Consider the following 23,799-nt stretch of genomic DNA (forward strand, 5'->3'; position numbering starts at 1 on the left):
GTGACTCTCGGTGACCCCCAGTGGCCAACTTACCTCCAGTCCTGTTTCTCCTACCCTTCCTTCTGGATTCTGTTAGAATGATTCACAAATGTTGTGCCATTGTTTCTGTGGTTGTACTTCCTTGCCTCAGATGAAGACTTCAATTAAATGCCAACCAAAAATAAAGGCTTGGAAAACCGTAAGAAAGTGTCACATTTTCCATGGGCGCCATGAGTCCTGCCGGTCCCCCTGTGTGTTGATGGTCTCCTTGGTACCTTCTTGCCTTTGCAGTGCAAGCCGGCTGGCAGCCGCAGCAGGTCCTCCAGCCTAAGTCTGACGGTTGAGAGCGCTTTAGAAAGCTTTGATTTCCTCAACACCTCTGACTTTGACGAAGAGGAAGAGGACGGCGAAGTCTGCCACGTTGGAGGGGGAGCAGACTCCGTGTTTTCGGATACTGAGACGGAGAGAAGTGGGTAAGTGTGAAGACAGCGTGTGCTTGTGGCTCCTCAGTCACAGCTGACACGCACCCTTTGCTACTAGCAGGGGCAGCCCGGTGCACATCTTCAAAGTGGCATTATCCTTGCTGTCATGTCTAACCACATGTGGCCTAAGACAGCCATGAGTGTGTCCCGACATTAAATCATAAACTTAAGACACCACAGCAGGTTTCGTAGGCTTCATTGTTGCACGGTTCTTGAGCTTAGACTTTGTAGGGGACAATATTGATCCAAAAATGTCAAAAGGTTGGGGACACCTGTGGGATGACTCGATACGCAGTTCCTTTTAATGGTTAAGTACAGCTTCTAATTTTCCCTGACCGATTTGAGGTTGCATGGGGCACACAAAGCCCTTTTGTTTCTTAGAAGCATCTGTGTGATTCAGGTCCACAGGCATGTGTGGTGTGGGGTGAAGGGTCTACACTGCAGGTGGCACCGGACTTGGACACCCTGCCCCTGCTGTGGATTTCCTTTACTTCCAGAGCCTTTGGTTTTCCCAGCACCCTTTCCTCTTCCGTTTCTGCTCATCTCTGCATGAGGTTAAAAATCACTGGTGTGAATCCCAAAGCCAGGCTTAGGTTTCCCTATAAGGTAAGATGGAGGCTTGGCACTCCATTTGATCTATGTCCCTCCAGGTAGAAAATGTGTCACCTCCTCTAGAAGGCTCCTCCTGCAGCCAAGCCAATGTTCTTAGAGCCAGATCCCGGGCCCACTTTGTGATTTCAAATGAATCAGAAGCTCAATGGCCAGTGCCCACCTTCTAGGAAAGAATCCTCCGGCTTTACCTGTGGTACAACAGAAGGGACGTGTGTGGGTTCTGCAATTACAAGTGCTGGTGTTTTTGGTTTGGCTATTATTATTGTTGCTGAAGGAGGTTCCCTTTCCAAAATAAGACCAAGTTTAAATGTGTGTGTGTGTGAGTGTGTGTGTGTGTGTGTGTGTGTGTGTGAACAAAAGCATGAGAACAAAAATGTATTCCTTGAGCAAACAGAATAAAAAAATGAAATGTAGTATTTAATGTATAGTTCTGCACACCGTATTGAGATTTTTACATTTTTCCGTACACTTATTGGCTTTTGCCGTAAACTGTCACCTCTTTTATACTTTCTGTAAATGGCAGCCTACGTTGGACCCCTGGCACCCAAATGTGGAAGGAGAGACCTACTGGACAGAGTTGTCCTCTGACCTTCAGGTGCACACCACAGCACATGCGCCCCTCTCTCACAAACACAAAATGATAATAAGTATTTTTTTATTTCAGCAGAATTAATGTACAGAAGAGGCATTCCAAATGGCTCTAAAGTATAAAAATAAGTTCCAGCCAGGCAGTGGTGGCGCTTGCTTTTAATCCCAGCACTCAGGAGGCAGAAGCAGGCAGATCTCAGTGAGTTCAAGGCCAACCTAGTCTACACAATGTGTTCCTGGAGAGTCAGGACTACACAGAGAAAACCCATCTCAAAAGACAAACAATAAAGTTCCTTTTCCTCCAAATTCTGTTTTTTATTATTTTTCTCGAATGGGGAATATTCTACCCTTTTGAATATTAGGACATATTATGAATTATAAGGTCAACAACATTGTGATATTTTTATGTAAACATTGAATACATTGAAAAGACATACAGGGTGGTGCTTTCATCCCTCCAATCATGGTAAATTACTTAAATGACATTCTTCAAAGCTGTGTCTGTCACCTGCGCCCAGTCCCTCCTCGTCGCCTAACATTCAGCCGTCCTTCTTTTCTTTCTACACGTTATACTGTACTTGTGTGCATATCTGCTTATATTTCCACATATATAATGTTGGCTGGGTTCTGAATATAAAGACGAACATGTGAGGGCTTTTTTTCTTTCTGAGACTGTGTGAACTTGCTTAGTATTATATACTCATTGTCTAAGTCCGCCCATTTTTCTGCAAATTTTGTGATTATATCCTTCTTTAGAGCTGAACTATGTATGTATACTACTTTTATTACCCATTTATCTACTGATTGACAGGTAGTTTGGTTCCAGTCCTTAGCTATAACAGATAAAGCAGCAGGTGTTTGTAGTTCTGACTCCCTTATGGATTTCTCGCTTGGGTGGTGGATAGGTGTACACAGACACTTATAATAAGGTTTATATTTAAAAAACAAAGGAATCACTGTGTGGTGGTGGCACATGCGGCCATCACTCAGAAGGCACAGGCAGGCTGATTTCCGTGAGGTTGAGGCCAGCCTGGTCAACAATGCAAGTTCCAGGACAGCCAGAGCTACACAAGGAAACCCTAAAACCCTATTTGTAAACTCAAAACTGTAAAAAATAACACGATGTGTGTCCACTGGAAAAAGAAAAACCTGGCCATAGTGAAATCCACCTGAAATGCCAGCACTTAGAATGTGGTGGCAGGAAATCAGGAAGCCAAGGCAACCCAGGGCTGTGTGAGACCTTAGGAAGAGAAGGGAAGAGAGAAAACTAGATAACATGTCAAACTTTTTCATGTGAGTGTCCATGACGCTATAACTTTAGACGGCGTGACAGTGGGTTTGAGGAGAACAGGAGAAACAGGACAGAGCTGAGACCCTCCCAGCCAGACCCCCCTTCTCGCATCTGCCTGTTCACAGCATTGTCCCAACCCAATGGCCCTTGGCAGCTTTTAGTTTTCTTGTCTTAAAGTGGCAGTTGGTATAAGGCCACGGAAAGGCCTGGAGATCACTCTTTAGTGGGATCACTCACAGACCCCCACAAACAGGACTGTTGAATCCCAGAGAAGCAGGCAAAACCCCGGTCCTGGGGGAGGGGGGACAAAACAGGTGCAGAACGAGGGCACAGTTCAAAGACTTCTCAGGGAAGCTACTTCACAAAGAGCTCCTTGTGCTCAGAAAGCAAACAGCAGCCTTTGTTTGCACGGTCTTTTGATACCTAGGCAAAGTGGTAAAAACATCGCTGAAATAAGTTATTCTGGAAAGGTATCCCTGCTTTGGAGAGCAAACCAGGGAAGGACTGATTCCAGTGGGGACCACGGAAACTTGGCCTGTGGTTTGCGCACAGAGAGAACCAGCTCACCCACCTTCCTGCTTCAGTTACAGGTCAGTTCACCCGGAAGCCAGGGGCCACCTTAGCGAAGCCCTGACTGAAGACACGGGTGTAGGCACCAGTGTGGCCGGAAGCCCTCTCCCACTCACCACAGGAAACGAGAGCCTGGACATCACCATTGTCAAGCATCTTCAGTACTGCACCCAGCTTGTTCAGGTAGGATGTGCGGTGTGTGGGCCGTGTTCTCATCAGGGGTCATGCCCGCCATCCAGGTAACCTGGGCAGGTTCCCAAGGGGCGCAGAAGAGGCAGAGCCAATGAGCAACGAGTTGCTTAGGTCCTTTCCGGTCTCGGGGTTCCTTTTGCTTGGCCCCTGCACACACGTGAAGCCAATCTGTTTCTGTGGCCTTGGACCAGTTACTTACCCTGGGTGTGCCTCAGTCATATCGTGTTTTCTATCAACGAATGGAGACTCATAGCATCACTGTGAGACACTGTGAACTAGCACATGTATAAGGCTCAGAGTGACACCAGGAACGCCGACGGTGCCCTTGGATTCCCCTGGGGTAGCTCTGACTACGAGAATGGCCCTATGATGCTCTCTTGATTTTCAGCTTGGAAACAGGGAAATAAAAGCACGCAGTTAAAAACCCAAGCATCCATAAAACAAGCCCTTTTCTGTTAACCCACCAGGTGGCAGTCTAAATACCTTCCGCTACCTTCAAGGAGATAGAAATGGACATAGACCAAAGGGCAGAGCCCAGAGTTTATCCCAATAATCCCAGCATTTGGGAAGTGGGGGTTTGGGGGGGGGGTTGAGGACAGCCCAAGCTACATAGTTTCAGGGCAGACTGAAACACATTGTAGACTCTGTCCTTAAAAAAGGGAAGGAAGGAAGGAAGGAAGGAAGGAAGGAAGGAAGGAAGGAAGGAACAGGAGGGGAGGGGAGGGGAGGGGAGGGGAGGGGAGGGGAGGGGAGGGGAGGGAAGACGGAAAGACAGTGAAAACTTCACAATAACTTGAGGTTCTGCCACCGAGAAAGTTCCAGAACATATACATATGTGAAAAAGATTGAGAGTGACAAAATCAGGTGTGGCTTCGTGAACTGAAGACAACGAGGGTCACTGACAGGCTGGGACTAACAGTTGGGTCAGACCCCCGCCTCGGCAACCTCTTCAGGAAGGGCGCAGAGGGGAAGGGCGCTGCCCTCGACATCATTGAAAGGGCTTTTATTTGTCTTGCCAGCAAATCGTCTTCTCTAGCAAAACCCCCTTTGTGGCCAGAAGTCTCTTGGAGAAGCTGTCGAGGCAGATCCTTGTGATGCAGAAGCTTGCAGCTGTGAGCGAGAACCTTGGGAACATCACCTCTGTGGTGGAAGGTAAGCCCGCCGCCTGCAGGCCAGCCCTGGAATGGACCGCGCATGCTCACTGGTACCCAGAGCCGGCTGAGTCATCAGTCTGGCTCTGAGCGTAGGAGCCCGTTCAATTGGAACAGAGACTTGTGGGTAATCGGTAACTGAGCCTAAACCCACCCTGAGGTTGTCCCTGTGCATTTCTGCCTTGCTGTCTGTCTATTCCTGCTAAGACCAGGTGACCTCGGCAAGTGTCTAAAAGGTGTGAGAATGGCAGATATTCGGCAGCAAATGACTTGTGTCCTGTGCTCTTCTACAGCCTGATCACAGCCACCCACAAGTGTGACTGTGAGCACGTGCCACCTGCCCATGCGATTTGCTCAGGCTGATCTGGAAGCCACAGGGCAGAGGAAAGGTTCCTCCGTCAAACCCATGTCGCAGCCCCTCCAAGGGCTTCTCCTGAAGTCTGCACTGCTGATCTTGTATGGGATTTTTTGCTATAATGTCACAGGAGTTAAGTGTGGTCTCCCCAGGGCAGAGCAGCCATGCTTTCTGTCTTTGAGAACAAACAGCTCAGTATTCACTGTTTTCTCTTTCCTTGCCAGGGAGGCAAAGGTTTTTCTCTGGACCACCTACCAGTCCCCAAAGACTCTTGTAGTAGTTCCAAAAGAAAACTACAGTCATAGTGGCTGTGGGACATACTTAATCTCATCTACTCAGGACACTGAGACAGAAGGATGACCACTTCAAGATCAGCCTGTGTTATAGGATCAAGGTTAGCCTGGGCAAGACATATTTCAAGATCAATTGTAAAAATATCGCTAGAGATGTAACTCAGTGTAGAGCATTCATGAGATCCTAGGATCAATCCCCAGTACTGTACCACACACACACACACACACACACACACAATCACACACACACACATGCACACTTACACACACATGCACACTCACACACACATACACACACACATACACACTCACACACATGAACACATACACACACACTCAAACATACACACACATACACACAACTCATGCACATACACACACACATGTCACACACACATACATAATCACACACACATGCACACTCACACACATGCACACTCACACACACATGCACACACTCACACACATGAACACACTCACTCACACACATGAACACACACACACTCAAACATATACACATATACACACAACTCATGCACATACACACACATGTACACACACATACTCACATACACACTCACACACATATACTCTCACACACACATGCACACACACATACTCACATACACACACATATACTCACACATGCATACACCCATACACACACACACACATACAAACACATACACACAGGATGAAAGAGAAAAGGAAAGCTGCCTGGGGATAGACAAGAAGAGTGGAAATTCAAGGTTAGCCCTTTGTTTAAGGACAAACTGTGTTACAGGAGACCCAGCCTTAGATAATTAATGAATTAATTAATTAAAATATTTTCTAAAATAAAACAAATTAAGGGTTCTTAAAAACACAAAAGAAGGGCTGGAGAGATGGCTCAGCAGTTAAAAACAGTGACCGTTCTTCCAGAGGTCCTGAGTTCAATTCCCAGCAACCACATGGTGGCTCACAACCATCTGTAGTAAGATCCGATGCCCTCTTCTGGCATGTCTTAAGACAGCTGTACTTTAAATAAATAAATACACAAAAGAAACGCTGTCCGCCGGCCGAAACAGGCGTGCAACAAAAAACAGATTCTTCTGCGGACAACCTTTATTGTACAGCACTCTGAGCAGGGGACTTCTTGAACAGGAAACTTCTCTCTGAGCAGGGGATCTCTCTAGGTGCTTGCCTGGTGGAATCTCCCGCAATCTCCTTCCGTGGGGGAGAAATGCACTGCTTATATATGCCTAAGAGACTTGTGTTGCTACCTGATTGGTGCATCCTCCTGTAGCTCAATTACGTGCCCCGAGATTGGGCTGTGACTTATGTGGTTGCCAAGCAACACGAGGGGAAAGGTTTTTGTAGGCTGAACAATGAGCGGGAAGCTAGCGCCATCTATTGGCGCCAACAGCTTCCTACAAAACGCCATAATGTCCCTGGGACACCTTGCCGCCCGACCCAGGCCTCCATTGTCCTGTCTTTATTAAGGTCCCTCCTCTCTTCCAGTCATACCAGAATTCCACAAAAAGCTGTCCTTGCTCTCCTTCTGGACCAAGTGCTGCAGCCCCTCGGGGGTCTACCACAGCTCCGCCACCCGCCTCATCAAGCAGCTGGAGGCCAGCTTCGCCAGAGGCCTCAACAAAGACTACCCAGGACTAGCGGTACCAGGTACAGAGCTGGCAGAGGGGGGACGAGGGCACACAAAAAGGCCAGCCTCAAAGAGAAGTGCAGGCTCTCCAGGGGAAAGATGGGCTAGGCAGCTCCACTGCACAAAGGTGTCGAGCGTGCAGAATACGGGGGTGATGTCTCTTAAAGTCCTGTGTTCATCCTCTCCCCACCTCACCCCCCAGCTGTGACCTGACAGGAACCGCTCCTACGGGAGAGGTAGGGCTCACATTTCAGGAGGTGCTGTTCATCCTGTCAGGGAACGTCTGGCAGCAGAAGCTGGTTGATTCAAGGTGCTGGGAGCTTGTGTCTGGTCAGGTCAGAGATAACACATAGAACACAAAAGTGAGCCAAGTTTTAACTCCAGTTGCTCACCCCATGGCCCATGTCAGCCAGTTAACCCCTAAGTTCCAACGTGTCCTCAGCCTCTCAAACAGGATCATGGCTGAGAACTGGATAGCACCTGAGCCCGTGAGAACTTTCCCAGGGACACAAATACTTCATGTCTGTACTGCTGCACACGTCTGTATAGTTGTCCATGGTGGATGGTGCCGGAACCTGCTATGCATGGCTGAATCTGTGTCTGCCTACATCCCTTGTTTACACCAGTATGAGTTTGTGTACAACCTCCACACTTCCTCCTCTGTGCCCCAGAGGACTTGGAATGCTTGACTAGGCAAACACCAGGTAAATGGTTGCTAGGTTACATCGCCTGGAGAGTGGCAGCATTTAGAAGTCTCTACATGTTCCGTATGGAAATGCTTTTCCCTAGGGTCTTTTCCGTGGTTGCTTAGATTGATAGATGTGGGGACCCACGGGTACAGAGGGCTGACATGGGCTTTTTTCTGAACACGCCTCCGAGAAGAGGACGTCAGACGGTACGATGCCTTTCGAAGAATAGAATCCTAGTCTGTGCCCACAGCGTAAGCCAGCAATTCTGCTCACAAATACACGGAGAGAAATATACTCCTGTCTGGGTAAACATGAGCCAGCAATTCTCATAAATACACGGAGGGAAGTACACTCCTGTCTGGGTAAACATGCATAAGCAAAGCCACAGCCTTAGTCACGACAGACAGAATTTGGTGACAATGGAACCGCCATGGGAAAAGGGCGACTCCACAGAGGCTATTCTGAGTAAAATACACCAGACATAGAAAGCGCTTGCTGTACATTCTGTGGACGTGGAAGACCAAGAACAGGAAAAGCTAGCTTACGCAGCTGAAGCTCGGGCTGTAAAGGTGATGATGATGAAGTCCTGTCGATCAGGAGCCTAAGGCCAGCCTTAAGTGTGTGACAAACTCGACACCCACCTGGACTCCATGAAACTCTGCCTCAAAGACAAGAACAAAAATGGAACTGAGGTTATTTGTTCCCTGTTGGGGAGGCTGAGTGGCTACCGGCAGGAAGGACCCCAAGAACAGCCAGAAGGCTTAGATGCTATCGTGTGAGTGTGGAAAACAGTGACACTCTCTGGCTGTGCACGGCACGTTAGCTCACTGTGAGCACTGTGCCTTATACTGCTGTGAATTAATGAATTCAGTCATTTTATCACACAAGAAACATGATAAAAGGTGGGCAAATGTATGAACAAACGAATGAATGAATGAATGAATGAATGAATGAGTACCAAAATAAAAAGTGAATGAGGGGCTGGAGTGATGACTCAGCAGTTAAAATCACTGGCTGTTCTTCCAGAATTCAGTCCCCTGTGGTCACATGACAGCTCACAACTGTCTGGAACTCCAGTCCCTGGGGATCCAATTCCTTTTCCTGGCCTTCCTGAGCATCAGGCACACATGTTACACTGATGTACATACATGCAGGTGAGACACCCAGACACACAAACATGAATAAGTAATAAATAGTTTAAGCGACTGTACAAACACAAGTGCTATGTACAAGGTGACTGCATACACATGCCATAATAAAAGGTTATTGAATTAGTGTGGTGATCAATGAATGAATATGTAAGTATGTAAGTCCTATGGTATTCACATCTATTTCCACAGAGTAGTGGTTATTGCATTCATCATGAAATAGCATGCTGAACGATGAATGAATGAATGAACAAATGAATGAGTGAGTGAATAAATGAGTGAATGAATGAATGAATGAGTGGATGGATAGATGTATGGATGGATAGATAAATGAATGGCTGTGTCTCTTAAGCCACTTTGTCTCTTCCTTCCCAGTGTTTAGAACCCTGGTGTCCCAAATCCTGGACCAAGCTGAACCTCTCCTTTCCTCCAGCCTCTCCTCCGAGGTCATCACCGTCTTCCAGTATTACAGCTTCTTTACCAGCCACGGTGTGAGTGACCTGGAGACTTACCTAGGCCAGCTAGCCAGGCAAGGTAGGCTGTGGTCTCCTGTCAAGTGACAATAGTATCTCAGTCGGGGTAAGCTTGGGTCTTCCTCATCAGGATTGTTAGGGAAGATTGCCCTCCACGGTTGAGCTGAGGCTTATGTTTTCAGTGACTTCTGGGTTTTTAACTTTAGTAAACTTCTTGGTGTTGGAGCAGGATCTCACTAAGCATCCTGGTCCTCAGCAGGGGTTCGCCATGAACAGGTGGAAATCTCACCGCTTTCCCTCCTTTCTCCACCTATTTGCTATGCAATTTTTATATCGTGGTTTGTGGTAGAATTCTCATTCAGAATAGACAGACATGGACTTCAAACAAAGGCTTGTGGGAGACAGCAAGGAGGGGAATGCAAAAAGAAAGTATGACGTTACCCAGTTACGAAAGGCAGAGGTGGTTGGGGCATGGGAAGCTCAGCCCACCCTTTAACGGCCCTTCAAGCGTTGTATACATTGTATCTGAATAGTCTTTAGGGAAACAGTGTCTGGTATAGCACCACCCAGCAGCAACCTGTCTGGCTCATATCTGGGTTAGCTCTGCTCTTTCCGGAGCATTAAATCCTGCTGCAACATGGTTTTTGTTTGGCACCATAAAAAGGTAACATAGGAGCTCTGGAGAAAGCCTTGTAGCTGGCATGCCTGGCACAGAAGACCAGGTTAGGGAGACCCTTACAGATGCAAAACCTCATGGCACACATGTGACACTAAGCTTGCCAAGTGTGGGTCAGTTTTCCAGGCAGACGTCTGAATTATTCAGAGTTTGGTGTGGCAGCTCATGTTCCTAACAATAAGCCTTAACAATACCCACTCATTGAGCAGTAGGAATAGGGAATGATGATTACCTTTTAACCCTTGAAGAATTTTGTGTTTGTTTTCTTGGGTTTTGTCTTTGGTTTGGTTTGTTTAAACCCCTATTTTCATCTTAAATCATATGCATATGTGTCTAAGTGTGGATTTGTGCATATGAGTGTAGTACCTACAGAGACCAGAAGGTGGCGTTACAGAAGGCTGGGAGCCATTCCACCTGGGTGCTGGGAACCAGACTCTGATCCTATGCAAGAACAGTATGTGCTCTTAAGTTGAGTCATCTCTCTGGCTCCTCAGTTTTGTTTTAGTTTTGAGACGAGGTCTTTAGCCCAGACTGGCCTCAACCTTACTATGTAGCCAAAAATGATCTTCACACAGAAGGTAACAACAGAGCAACTAAGTAAAGAAGATTTGGAGGTTTGGAGCCAGGAGTAAAGGTCACCAGACAAGTAAGCTGCGGGCAGATTCGGAGATGTTGAGATACAAAGTAAAGGGGAGGGCAAGCTAGCTGCGTGCAGCTTAGCCACTGAGCCAGTAAGGCAAGCAGGTTAAAAATGAGGTTTTGTGTGTCTGTCTGTCTGTCTGTCTGTCTGTCATCCAAGGATAGGAGCTAGCTCCTAGGCAGGTGCGCGCCTGTGACTCACTGGAAGGTCAAAGCAATGCAGCAAAATTCCTGCTCCACGTGTGTGCGCCGCCACGCCCAGCTCATGTTGGAGACAGAACACATTTACTTTGTGTGGTTCTGGGCTCTACCAACTGAGCTGCATCCCCCGCCCCTCCCTTCCCTTTCGGTGTCTTTTTGCCTCTTTCTTTCATTATAAAATGGATAGTTTTACATTATAAAAAGTTTGGGAAACAGAAAAAATATAAATTCAAATCTTTTCCCCCAATTTGTAAACTTTAATTTTTCATTTGAACATATGTTGTCTTAGATTTCAAGATGGTAACTTGTTTAGGCTGGGGTTAGTTTGTTTACTTGCCTGTCTGTCTGTGTGTTTGTCTGTGTGTTTGTCTATTTTCGCAATACTAGGGTCTTAAACCCAGGATCTCCCATAACGGACAACGCTGTACTCACAGCTAATGACCCCAGTGTGATTATGCCTTACAAATTATTGTTTCTTGCCTTAATATGATTGGTGCTGCTAAATATTAACTACTTAAAGCATTTTATTAGGTTTTTTTTATTGCCCTTATATTTGGATCCTGTGTTTTTATAGTGTCAAATGTTTTCTGATTGTTTAACTGTTATTTAATAATACCTTGGGGGGTTTGATTTACTAACAAAGCAGTGAAACGAACAGGCCTCCAGAGCAAGGAAAACAGGAACTTAAAGCAAAAGTATCTAGATGATCCCACCTGCATTCACTGTGGAACAGGCCTGACTGTGTTGCAAGAGGTGAACTTGGGCTTTTCCCGTCCCATCTATTTCCCGTGCCCCTGAGTAGACACAATCTCGTCCTTATACCTCAGAGACCGAGAGATACCTGGTTAGGGATTAGACTCTCCTTATTCACGGAATATGGCCAGTTTGTCCCAGTGGGGCTCGGAATCCCGTAGTTCATTATACTGTCTCTAGATAACAATCAACTAAGTGACACTCCCCCTCCGGGCCTGACTCTTCGCCTAGGATTAGGATTTTGGTGTATAGTTTTGACTAAGAGACAACTGTGTTTCCTATGAACATTAATGAGATGGCAGATAATGTTTCTTTATATTTCTTCATATTATATTTACATTTGACTGTTTAATCCATTTGTATAATACTGGATGATGAATGCCTATAACCAAGACCGAGAGGCAGCAGGATCAATAGTTTGGCTTCATGGAACATTCATGGCTGGCCTAGACATGACGAGATTCTATCTTAAATTTAAAAAAAAAAAAAAAAACTTTATATTTTTGCCACCATTTCAAAGTAGAAATTCAACTTTACATTTTCCTTACAATTTGCCCTCATTGTAATTATTTAAATTATTGACCTTTTCACACTAATTTGAAACACCGTCTTTATCATAGACTACGTTTTTAACATACACTTGGGTCTGCTTTTGCTGACATACATGAAGCACTTGCGTTCTCAACAAACACACCGCTGTTTAGCAATCAGAACGTGAGCTCTGGCTCCTCCCCTTGCAGTTGCCGTGGTGCAGACTCTGCAGTCACTCAGGGATGAGAAACTGCTGCAGACCATGAGCGACCTTGCACCCAGCCACCTCCCCGCTCAACAGGAAGTCCTCAGGACCCTGGCTCTGCTCCTCACCAGGGATGACAGTGAGGTCAGCGAGGCCGTGACGCTCTACTTGGCAGCAGCCTCCAAAAATGAGTGCTTCAGAGAAAAGGTACGAGCTAAACTGCGGTGTGGAGCCGAGAGTCTTCCCCGTTAGCGTGCTGCTGGGCTCTAATCCTGCCGGAAGCAGGAGGATTGCTGGGAATTCAAGGTGGGCTCAGGATGGAGCTACCAAACTGCGTTACTAAGGTCACTAGCGTCACACAACTCTTTAAAATATATTTCAAGGTGACTAGAAAGGAAAAAGTCAAAGCTTCCCACCCTGTAGAAATGCTGAGCGCGTGAGGAGGCGGGAGCGCCAGGGGGCGGATGTGAGCGGTGCACCTTGTCTACACTTTTCTGTCCTCCGTCCCAAAATCCACATAACTCTGTCCGTTAAAGGCAAAGATGGTATGGTCTTTAAAATAAAATCCAACAAAGAAGAAAATTGATTATTAAGATAAAATCTATAATCAGAACTTTGTATCTTCCAAGTCTGCATCTACAATCTGGTAAAATACACTAAGCAACTCTTTGAATAAACTTGTGAAATTTTGCAATTTTTTCCCTACCCTGAAAATTGTGTAAAAATCCATACTACAGTTTACCTCTGATGCACACACACACACACACACACACACATACACATATATGTATATAATATTTCTGTGCTCTTTATTACTTTTAGAATACAGAAATGGGTAGCATTTGTTACCATTATTGCTAAATGAGTTCTTCAGTAATTTAGTGCACATATACAGTGCATGCTGTGTAAGCTCATCCCTGCCTTCTCTCGTCTCCTCCCACCTCTGCCATATCCGCCTCCAGACACTGGTCACTTCCTCCGTGGCTTTTTTCTTTGACCCTTGGAGTTTAACCAGGGTTGTGTGTGTGCCTGTGGGGCTGGAACTGCAGCCCAGTGGGTGTATGCACCATTCAGAGCACAGCTGAGGATAACATCTCTCCAGAATCCATCAGTAACCAATAGTCAGGGGCTAGAATCTCCCATGAGCCCCTCCGTGACCCAGCTGTGAGATCCTGTCCGCAATACTCCCAATGCTTCCGTTCTTTTCTGCCCCCCTTTTCACTGCATTTCCCAGTCCTTTGGTGAGGGGCATGAGAGTCCTTGAGACTGAAGTTACAGCTGATTGTGAAGTGCTATGTGGGTGGTGAGAACCAAACCTGGGTCCTGTGGGACCAGTTCTACTGGGACATCCCTCACTGTGTAACCCTGCCTGGCTTGGAACGTCTGATATAGACCATGCAGGCTTGGAACTTGCCAAGCAAATTAGGAGGTCCTCAGATTTGCAGCAACCTTCGTCCTCTGCACGTACCTGGTGCGCAGACATATACACAGGCAGAACACCATACCTGTGTTTGATAAAACAATAGGGGGTTTTAACAATCAAAATCATATATAACATACAGGAGAAGCTATTCCATAGCTCCCAACCCCAATTACCCTTCTTTGTTCTTACATACTACATTAGTGACAAACGGTTCAAACCGGCTCACAGCATCCCCCCCTTCCCCTTTAGGCCTTGCTCTATTATTGCGAAGCACTAACGAAGACCAATCTCCAGCTACAGAAAGCAGCGTGCCTGGCCCTAAAGAGCCTAGAGGTAAAGCCCAACCCCAGAGCCCGACAGCCCCTCCCCTGTCCAGACTCAGAGCCCCCGTCCCTGGTCAACCCCTGACCATGCCGTGTGCGCATGTCCAGTGCTTTCATGCCGTGTGCGCATGTCCAGTGCTTTCATGCCGTGTGCGCATGTCCAGTGCTTTCATGCCGTGTGCGCATGTCCAGTGTTTTCCGTCCTCGAAGGGTCTCCTTTTTTCTCCTTTTTCTCCCTGAACGTAGACGACATGTGGTTCACCAAGTAGAGAGCAATTACTGTTTAGCATCACCCACATAACCACTGTGGCTTTGAGTCGATTTCAGAAGAATATCTTGGCTTAGAAAGAGATGATTCAGTGATTTCCTGATGTGTATTGTGTATAAGTTAGCATAGAAAATTAAAGCCTGCCCTGAAGTATCTAACTTGGTGTACCACTGAGTTCCCAGATCCTTGGTTTTGGAATATTTTTTTGCAGGTGTGTCCAGCTTTTAACATCGTGGTGTGAATCATCCTCAAAGTTCACAGTGGTGTTACAAAAAAAAAAATTCAGTTTTTTTTTAAGATTTATTTATTTACTATATATAAGTACAAGGACACTGTATCTGTCTTCATGCCAGAAGAGGGCACCAGATCCCATTACAGATGGTTGTGAGCCACCATGTGGTTGCTGGGAATTGAACTCAGGACCTCTGGGAGAACAGCCAATAGTCAATGCTCTTAACCACTGAGCCATCTCTCCAGCCCCTAAAAATTGCAATTTTAAGGTCATGATTTTGTATGGTTCAGGCTACACTGTTAGCCCAATCACACTCAGGCTGCACAGTGGGTGTACCTGACAGTGTGCAATGCTCACTGTGCTAGAGGAGGCCTTGGTGAGCCAGGAGAGAGCAAACACAGGAGGCAAAGGATCCCTAAGTGTGGCTTTCCACTAGATCTCGTGTGTGACCCCCCCCCCATCTTTACCACAGAAACACTAAAATTGCCAGGGGAAATAATGGAAGGGACACCCTTAGTGCTTACCTTAGATAGGCAGGCACATGGGACAAGGAACCGCCCTGAAGGGACACGAAAACAAGGGACTGATGTCATAAAAGGAAAAGTTGATGATCCGTGAAGGAAAACAACCGTGGGAAATTTTGCCTTCCTTGTTACTTGGTCAAAAAAATTACCTACCAGGGGCCCCGCCCCTAGCAGTGGCCCCGCCCCACCAAAGTCCCCATTGATTAAGTATTTCTTTGGGCACTCCCGCTGTGCTGTGACTCGTCGCTGCCGAGTGTCTCTGTGTGTCTGCTACAGACTTCACGCGGACAGACACACAGGGTGTAGCAGCCTGTCCGGGTTCTTCTGGGCTTGTGCGCTGTGAAGGGTGAAGCAGGAGCCCTGCTTTTAAGCCTGGTGTGTCGCCAGCTGAGATCACCTTGACCTTTTCTCCCCAAAGATTCGCTCAGTCCCTTCTGGAACCAGAAGCCTCTCCCATCTCAACTCCTCCCCCATCCCACCCCCAGCTCGCAAAGAATTCCACACAGCGCGTCGCTTGAATGCAAGCACCAGAGTTTTCAATGAGGGGTATTTTAGAATCAATGGGATGAAGCTTAAAGAATTAGGTGTTTAGTCCCCGGGAAGACCGAAGGGCTGTGTCAAGCACTAATCTATTTTCCCTGGCAGGCCACTGAAAGTATTAAAATGCTAGTGACATTGTGTCAGTCTGACACAGAAGAAATCAGAACTGTGGCCTCAGAAACCCTCCTGTCGCTCGGTGAGTTTGCTTTTGTGCGTTCGTCTATTTCTGGTGTTTTCCTGGGAACCTAAGGGAAGGCCCGTGTCATCTGCTTTAGCCGCCCCCTCCGCCCCGGATACTCCCTGCATCCAGATCTTGCACCTCGTTCTTTCTGCACAGGAATGGGGGAGGGGGGTCACCCTTGTTATCTCCAAGGCTTCATCAGGCCTATTTAGAATCCAAGCTCTGATCTGACAGGGTCCACTCATACCTGCAATCCCAGCACTGAAGACAGGAGGCAGGAGAATCACCTCAAGTTCAAGGACAGTTTAGGCGGCACAGTGAGGTTCGTGAAGGCAAGCGTTAGGAGCTTACAGCCCAGCAGACAAGGAGAAGCTCTAGCTATCCCAGCATGGCCGCCAGAGTGGAGATGCCCCAACGAAGTCAGTGCACCTGACCCCAAGTGCCTCGGCCTCACAGGGACTTCTTCCTGCTGCTGTCTCATTCTGGAACATCCAGATAACCCTCCCCTCCCCTTCCTGAAGGCTCGTGTCTTTTCTTGTCCCTTTGGGTAGACTTTGGGGGCAAGGATACCAAATACTCGCTTTCCTTTATCCTGTTTTTAAAGGCAGGGTCTCATATAATCCCTGATTAGCCTTGAACTCAATATGTACCCTAAAAAATAGGTTTGAACTTCTGATCCTCCACCTCCGCTTCCCAAGAGCCAGCCTTACAAGTGTAGGACATGGCCTCTGATTTATTTGGTGCTATTGATCAAATCCAGGATTTTATGCATGTTGGGGGCCAGTGCTCCATCAACGGAGCCCCATCCCCAGGCATCAGGAGAACCTCTCTTTACTCTGCATCAAATAGCTCACCAGTAGCTCACACCTGTGATCCAAGCAACTTTGGAAGTAGAGACAGGAGGCTTGCCCCAAGTATGGGGCTATCCTGGGCTACATACTGAGTTCTAAAGCAGTGTGGGCTACAAAGTCCCTGTCCTCACATATACACACCGAGAGAGGAATGGGGAGGGAGGGAGGAAGAGGAAGGGGGGAGAAAGTTATAGAAAAGGTTACTGTAGTCACATGTTCTAAATTCAAAAAGTCACCTGTCACAGTCTTTAAACCTAACCCAGCCAGTGTCAGGAATAAGCCACTCTGGTTTGACAACACACCTTCACCATGTGAAGAAGATTTATGGTTATTATAACCACCATGAAAATCCCTTTATCTCGAGCCCTTCTTCCTTACAGCTATGGGATTAATCAGACCTGACACTGCTGTTGAGTGCACCACTGTTTGAAGAGGAAGCTTAGTCAGCCCATGTTTGCTTAAAAGATAAAATAGTTATTTTCTATGGCTGTTTGAGATATGGAAGTTATTTAATTCTCTAAAATGTACCCAGGGTATTAGTGGCGTAATGTCTTTTATTCCTCAGGGTTCTGATGTAACAGTGAAGGTTTTAAAACAGTAATCAACAGCTAGATGTTTATAAAGCTAGTGTCTCTTCCACCCAGTGAGGCACCCCCGCAGGGAGATGTTAAAACCTTCTAGTGTGAAGTAGAGTTGGGAGACCCCCACCCCCGAAATCAGTGTTGTCTCTTCCTTCACCCTGGTGCGTGGATACTGAAGCCTGAATGCATACCGCGCTCAAGTATCCCCACGGCAACAGATAGGACACCCTGTGACTAGAGTCGCGACTGAACACTGAGAGGCTCACGAAGCAGCTCCTCACTAACTAGTGCATACTTGCTTCAACCTTATAACCTTTGATGGCTGAGTGACCCTCTGTGCCATGGGAGTGCTCTTAACACCTACCATCCAGTACAGCATCTAGTAACAGTACCCAGCGCCTGCTCGGCTCAGCAAAAAAAAAAAAAAAAAAAAAAAAAAAACCTTTGGGCAACAGATGTGACCCAATGGTGGAGCACCTGTCACCATGGGCAAGGTCCCAGCACCCGGCTCCCTCCAAAGTTTTACTTTTTTAATTCTATTTCTATTTTTTTAAACATTTTTTTTTAAGTATGGGAGAGTGTGGGTGTGTTTCGGGCATGCCTGCCAGGACACCTGTGTGAAGACCTTTCTAGTACGTAAATCCAAGGAATTGAACTCAGGCCAACAAGCGTGGTGGCAGACATCCTCGCCCATAGCCTTGGCCATGCCAGGGCAGCTAGGAAGAAGTCTCGGGGGACAGCTCTGCTTGTTCCACTGTAGCAGTAAAGGCTGAATATCCCTGGTCCCAAATGAGTTCCATCAGAAAAACTTCAGATTTTGTTGCTTTAAAAAAAAAGTTTGGAGTATTTATATATACATGAGCTATCTTAGACATAAAACTCAAGTTTAAAGATGAAAATTATGTGTTATCTATAAATGTTTATGCCTACCTTGAGGGCATCTTTATATAACATCTTACATTTATATACATTTAACTACAGCCTATCATGTCCAAGGTGTTCGGATCTGGGTGTCACAAGCACTGATCTCAGTCAGACAGGGATGGTTTATTGAACACACGCACCTAGAGACTGATCAATCAGGGCAACCGCTCAGACTCCAGAGCTCGAAGCTGTGGGGAAGGTGTTTCTCAGGGTCAGCTTCTAAAGGCAAAGACCACAGTGAGCTCAGACACAGCTGCTGGGAGTGTTGCCTGGTGGTCGGCCCCGACTCAAGCTGTTTTAGACACGACAGACAGTTCATACTGGCCTTTAATGTGATGGGGGGGGATTTCTTAAGATTGACACAAACCTCATAACAAACAGAACATAAACAGGGTAGGTGAGCAGAGCCTGCTCTGAGCCAAGTTATTTTTCTGTGTCAGAGTGGCTACAGCTGTGCCAGGGGGACAGGCTTCGGAACAAGGGGAGTAAAGACTCGGCGCTCTGGGGTACCGATGCTTAGCTGGTGCTTGGTGGCACACATAGAGGATGTCAGGATCTACTCTGGGGGCTGCACAGCTGAGCCTTCTGTCTGCCCCCCATAGCAACATCTGATACAGCTAGCATATTTTACAAAGATATTTTGTTAGTATTGAAAAAACTGATTAAAATGTAGGCATGTGAGGGCTAAGGGTGAACCAGGTGTCCATATTACAGAGTGAGCCAAAGACTGCCTCGGCGACATTGAAAGTGGGCTAAACGGCACTTCGTCTAAGAGAGCTGCATCCCGTCTGTCTCTATGTATCACTCTCCCCGTTGACCTAAGAGAACAGTGGGTATTTGTTGTTCTAAAATGCGGTCCTAGGGCTGGGCATGGCAGTGCGTGCCTGTGATCCCAGAGACAGGGGGTCTCTGAGTTCAAGTCCAGCTTGATGTATAGAGTTCCAGGACAGCCGGGACTACATTCAATTTAAAAAGAACTAGGGATTGAACCCAAGGTCTCCTGCTTGCTAGGCAAGCACACTGCAACTGAGCCTGACAAACCCCCGTTGGAAACATTTCATTCCTAGACAGGGCTTCACGGAGTTGTCCAGGTTTTGCTTGAACTGGTAGTGATCCTCCTGCCTCAGGTTCTTGTGTAGGTGGGATTACAGGTCTGCACCTAGCTTTTATTTATTTTCTTTTTTTTTTAAGACTTATTTTATTTAATGTATATGAGTACACTGCAGCTGTCTTCAGACACACCAGAAGAGGGCTCCAGATCTCATTACAGATGGTTGTGAGCCACCATGTGGTTGCTGGGATTTGAACTCAGGACCTCTGGAAGAGCAGCGGGGCTCCTAACCGCTGAGCCATCTCTCCAGCCCCCTTATTTATTTTCTTATAACAGTCTTTCAATGTCGCCGAGACAGTCTTTGCTTCACTCTGTAATGTGGACACTATCCCTGGTTCACTCTCGGCCCTCACATGCCTACATTTTAATCAGTTTTTAACATAGTAAAAAAATCTATTTCCAAAATATGCTAGCTGTATCAGATGTTGCTATGGGAGCCAGAGGCTCAGCGGGTTAGATGACAGCTGCACACAACACGAGTTCAGTCCTCAGAACCCATTCCCAGAAGGAGGAGCATGGGCATCCGTAACAACAGCATCCCTATGGGGAGGTGGGCGATGGAGGCAAGAGACTCACCCAGAAGCTCAGGCAGCTAGTGTGGAGTATGCAGCGTAGCGGCAGAAACAAGGGGACCTTGCCTCAGTGTGGAAGACCTGACAGCAGCATGTTGTCCCTACCCTCCACATGCATGCAGTGGTACACGTGCACACATGCACAGGAAGTAAGTAAACAAAAGAGGTGGCTATTAACAAGGCTGAATAATCCATTGCCTGGAGGAACACTGTGTTTAGGGGTAAAGACTAAGGGTTAGCAGAAGCTTGCTTGAAAACCTAACTTTTACCATTGGTCATGTAGATGTACATAATGATATAATGTGTAAATGATGTGTGTGTATGATGTAACGTAACTAAACCAATATAGGATGTATTCAAGTTACATACAGTCAATACACTGAGGTCAAGGAAGAAGTCCTTAACAAAACAAAAATGAATCTGCCATGTGCAATCGGTAGCAGTTGGCCCAGGCTTGCACTTTGTTTTGTGCCTGGACTTTCATCTGGTCTCTAATGTTAACTCGAAGGTTCTTGGTTGCTCTAAGCATTGCCTAGGAACCCATACTCTAATTAAGGATAATAGAAAAATCACTTTCCCTAAACATAGTAACTAGCTAAGACAGCAACACAAGGCTGAAGGAATAGCTCAGAGGGGAAAGTGTTGGGTCTAATATACCTGAGGGCGTGGGTTCAATCTCCAGGAACTGTGGGGGGAAAAAAGTTTCCGTAGCATGCGCCACCATATTGTTCTGTGTGATGCATATGTGATGTATTCATGTCTAATGTTCCCTATCCAGGAGAAGACGGGCGACTGGCGTACGAACAATTGGACAAATTCCCTCGAGACTGTGTTAAAGTGGGAGGTCGTCATGGAGCCGAAGTTGCCACAGCCTTTTAAATGTCAAGTTAGCAGTGCCAGACTGCATTCCCCATGATTCTCGGCCCTTCTCCTCAAGCGGGTGCTGCGATGTGGCCGGACAGCAGAAAGAGGCTGCCGCCAATATAGAGATCTCGAAGTCCAGTCGCTCTGAACTGTTTACTCTGTCTTAGCCCACAGAACGGGGCTGTGCATAATTCACTGGAGTTGTGACTGACAGCACTTCAAAGTTCGTATCACCTTACCGTAGAATTTGGAAATAGCCATCTTTACGCCTGTTTGGACATCACCTGTAAGCCTGAGCTTTTCGTGCTATTGGACAGGCGTCCTATGCCTTGCCCCCTTTCTGCTGTGTTCTCGGGGTTGAGTGACCCCCTTAGGTACAAAATTTTATTTTAAAGACAAAGCACAGAAAAAGAGCAGACCGAAAAGGAAAGTTTTCTTACAGAACCCGGCAAAATGATCAATTATGAGACAGTACGTTTTGGAGCTGAGGATGTGGCTCCCTTGGAGAGCACTTGTCTAGCGTGCACGAAACTTGGGTTCCTCCCCAGCACAGCGTGGCTGGGTACTGCCGCCTAAAGAAGTGGAATCCGAAGTTCAAGGTCATCTTCAGCTACCTAGGGAGTTCTCAGGGCAACCTGGGCTACATGAGGGTGTGGGAGGCAGAACCTAACTTTTATATTTGTTTTTTTATAGTTCCTACTATTGGTCTCCATTTCCATCCTGAGAATTTCCATATCGTCTCTCCATGTGGTTTTTAAGAGGTAAACGGAAGAATACTGCTTCCTTAGGAGTGTACCTATAATATGAAAAGCAAATAAAACCTCAAAGCTTAAACTTTTGCTCATTAACCGGAGCCATCTTTATCACACTCTTGGTTTGTTGTTGTTGTTGTTGTTTGATTTTTGTTTTGTCTTGAAACAGAGCCTCCCTATTGCAGTCCTGACTGGTCTGGAACTCAATTCCCTGGTCAGCTAGACCTTGAACTTGAAAGACTTCCTCCGCCTCTGCCTCTAGAGCTGGAGTTAGAGGCACCGGGAACAAGCTGTCCCTGGTTCTACATATGTAACTGGTTCATTGGAGGGTTTTTTTTTTTTATTGCTAAGACAAATACATACCCCAAAGTTGTAGATTCAGAAAGAAGTATTGCTCTTTCAGGTGGGGACCCTGGACTTTAAATGAATCCTAACTGGATAGAATATTGGGGTACTGAAAGTGGTTTCTATTTCTATAAAATTGACCAGGAGGCCTAGAGAGGTAGAGACTGTCTCATAGTTTCCACAGCAGCTCAGCACCAGGATAAAGATTCAGTCTCTTACTAAGTGTGCAAGGGGTAGGTGTGCCAAGACATCACAACAGGACATGTGAGTGCGATTTGAACCATATTCTGGGTGTGTCTGTATAAAATACCAATTAGATATTAGTTTCAATACTTACATTTCAGCAAGAACTTAAAAGGATTCCTTTCATTTTAAAGTAAAAATGGTTTGCCAGGCTTCTGGAAGCTCATTCTCTCAACTGTGAAGTTCCACTGTACAAATTTGTATATTTGTAAATATAATATATATGCATATATCCCTCATTTTAAAGGTATGTTGTACAGTTACAGTATGTATAGGCTATAGTCTTTGTTTAATGGTTGAAATGTCTCTTTTGTAGAAAATGAAGTCACAGCTATTACAGGGCCTTCGTTTGGTTTATTTGTGGATTTGAAACATTTTTGAATATTGCATGGATAATTAATTTTACATCTTTGGTAATCGCCTCTGTATTTTGCTTTTAGGTTTGTGGTATTTGTATTCATCTCTCTTTCAATCGTGTAAGTCAAAATAAAAATTATTTTTAATTACTAGCCTAGTGTAGAATTTGATATTTTTTGTCATTGTTATCTGTTCGTGTGTGTGTGCGTTATGTGGTAGTGAGGGGGGTACATGCCATGGGGCACCTGTGGAGGTCAGAGGACAACTCTATGGTATCCATTGTCTCCTTCCTCCTTTACAGATGTCCTTCAACAGAGGAATGGATACAGAATATGTGGTATATTTACACAATGGAGCACTACTCAGCTATCAAAAACAATGTCTTTATAAAATTCATAGGCAAATGGATAGAACTAGAAAATACCATCCTGAGTGAAGTAACCCAATCACAAAAAACCACACGTGGTATGCACTCAGTGATAAGTGGATAGTAGCCCCAAAGGTCAGAATACCCAAAATACAACTCACAGACCAAATGAAGCTCAAGAAGAAGGATGGCCAATGTACAGATGCTTCAGTCCTTCTTAGAAGGAGAAACAAAAATATTCACAGGATAAAATGTAGAGGCAAAGTTTTGGGCAGAGATTGAAGGAAAGGCCATCTAGAAACTGCCCCACCTCGGGATCCAGCCTATATACCAGACAATATTGCTGATGCCAAGAAGTACATGCTGACAGGAGCCTGATATAGCTGCCTCCTGAGAGGCTCTGCCAGAGCAACAAATACAGAGGCAGATGCTCACAGCCAACCATTGAACTGAGAATTCAGTCCTCAATGGAAGAGTTAGAGAAAGGATTGAAAGAGCTGAAGGGGTTTCCAACCCCAAAAGAACAATACCAACCAACCAGAGCTCCCAGGGACTAAACCACCATCCAGAGAGCACACATGGACGGACCCATGGCTCCATCTTCATATGTACCAGAGGATGGCCTTGTTGGGCATCAATGGGAGGAGAGCCCCTTGGTCCTGCCAAGGCTCGATGCCCCAGTGTAGGGGAATGTCAGGGTGAGGAGGCAGGAAGAGATGGGTGGGTGGGGGAGCACTCTCATAGAAGCAGGGGGAGGGGGTATGGGATAGAGGGTTTATGAAGGGGAAACCGGGAAAGGGGATAACATTTGAAATGTAAATAAAGAATATCCAATATAAACAAACAAACAGAAACAAATCCTCTAACTTCT

General features: G+C 46.2%; 1 protein-coding gene across 7 annotated transcripts in view; it reads left to right on the top strand.

The window, feature by feature from the left end:
* The window catches only part of RIPOR2 (RHO family interacting cell polarization regulator 2), a gene marked incomplete at both ends in the record, with an annotated part of 209,797 nt that extends 188,918 nt beyond the window's left edge, over positions 1–20,879 (top strand). For all 7 annotated transcript variants that reach the window (XM_080917675.1, XM_080917673.1, XM_080917677.1 and 4 more), the window contains 9 exons: positions 271–452; positions 3,537–3,705; positions 4,734–4,866; positions 7,014–7,175; positions 9,368–9,526; positions 12,475–12,677; positions 14,143–14,226; positions 15,886–15,976; positions 20,779–20,879. In XM_080917675.1, the coding sequence (XP_080773801.1) occupies positions 271–452; positions 3,537–3,705; positions 4,734–4,866; positions 7,014–7,175; positions 9,368–9,526; positions 12,475–12,677; positions 14,143–14,226; positions 15,886–15,976; positions 20,779–20,879 (1,284 nt within the window). The remainder of the gene's footprint in view (positions 1–270; positions 453–3,536; positions 3,706–4,733; positions 4,867–7,013; positions 7,176–9,367; positions 9,527–12,474; positions 12,678–14,142; positions 14,227–15,885; positions 15,977–20,778) is intronic.
* Positions 20,880–23,799: the final 2,920 nt, after the last annotated feature.

The sequence above is a fragment of the Micromys minutus genome (assembly GCF_963924665.1).
Source record: "Micromys minutus genome assembly, chromosome: 6".
Lineage (NCBI taxonomy): Eukaryota > Metazoa > Chordata > Mammalia > Rodentia > Muridae > Micromys > Micromys minutus.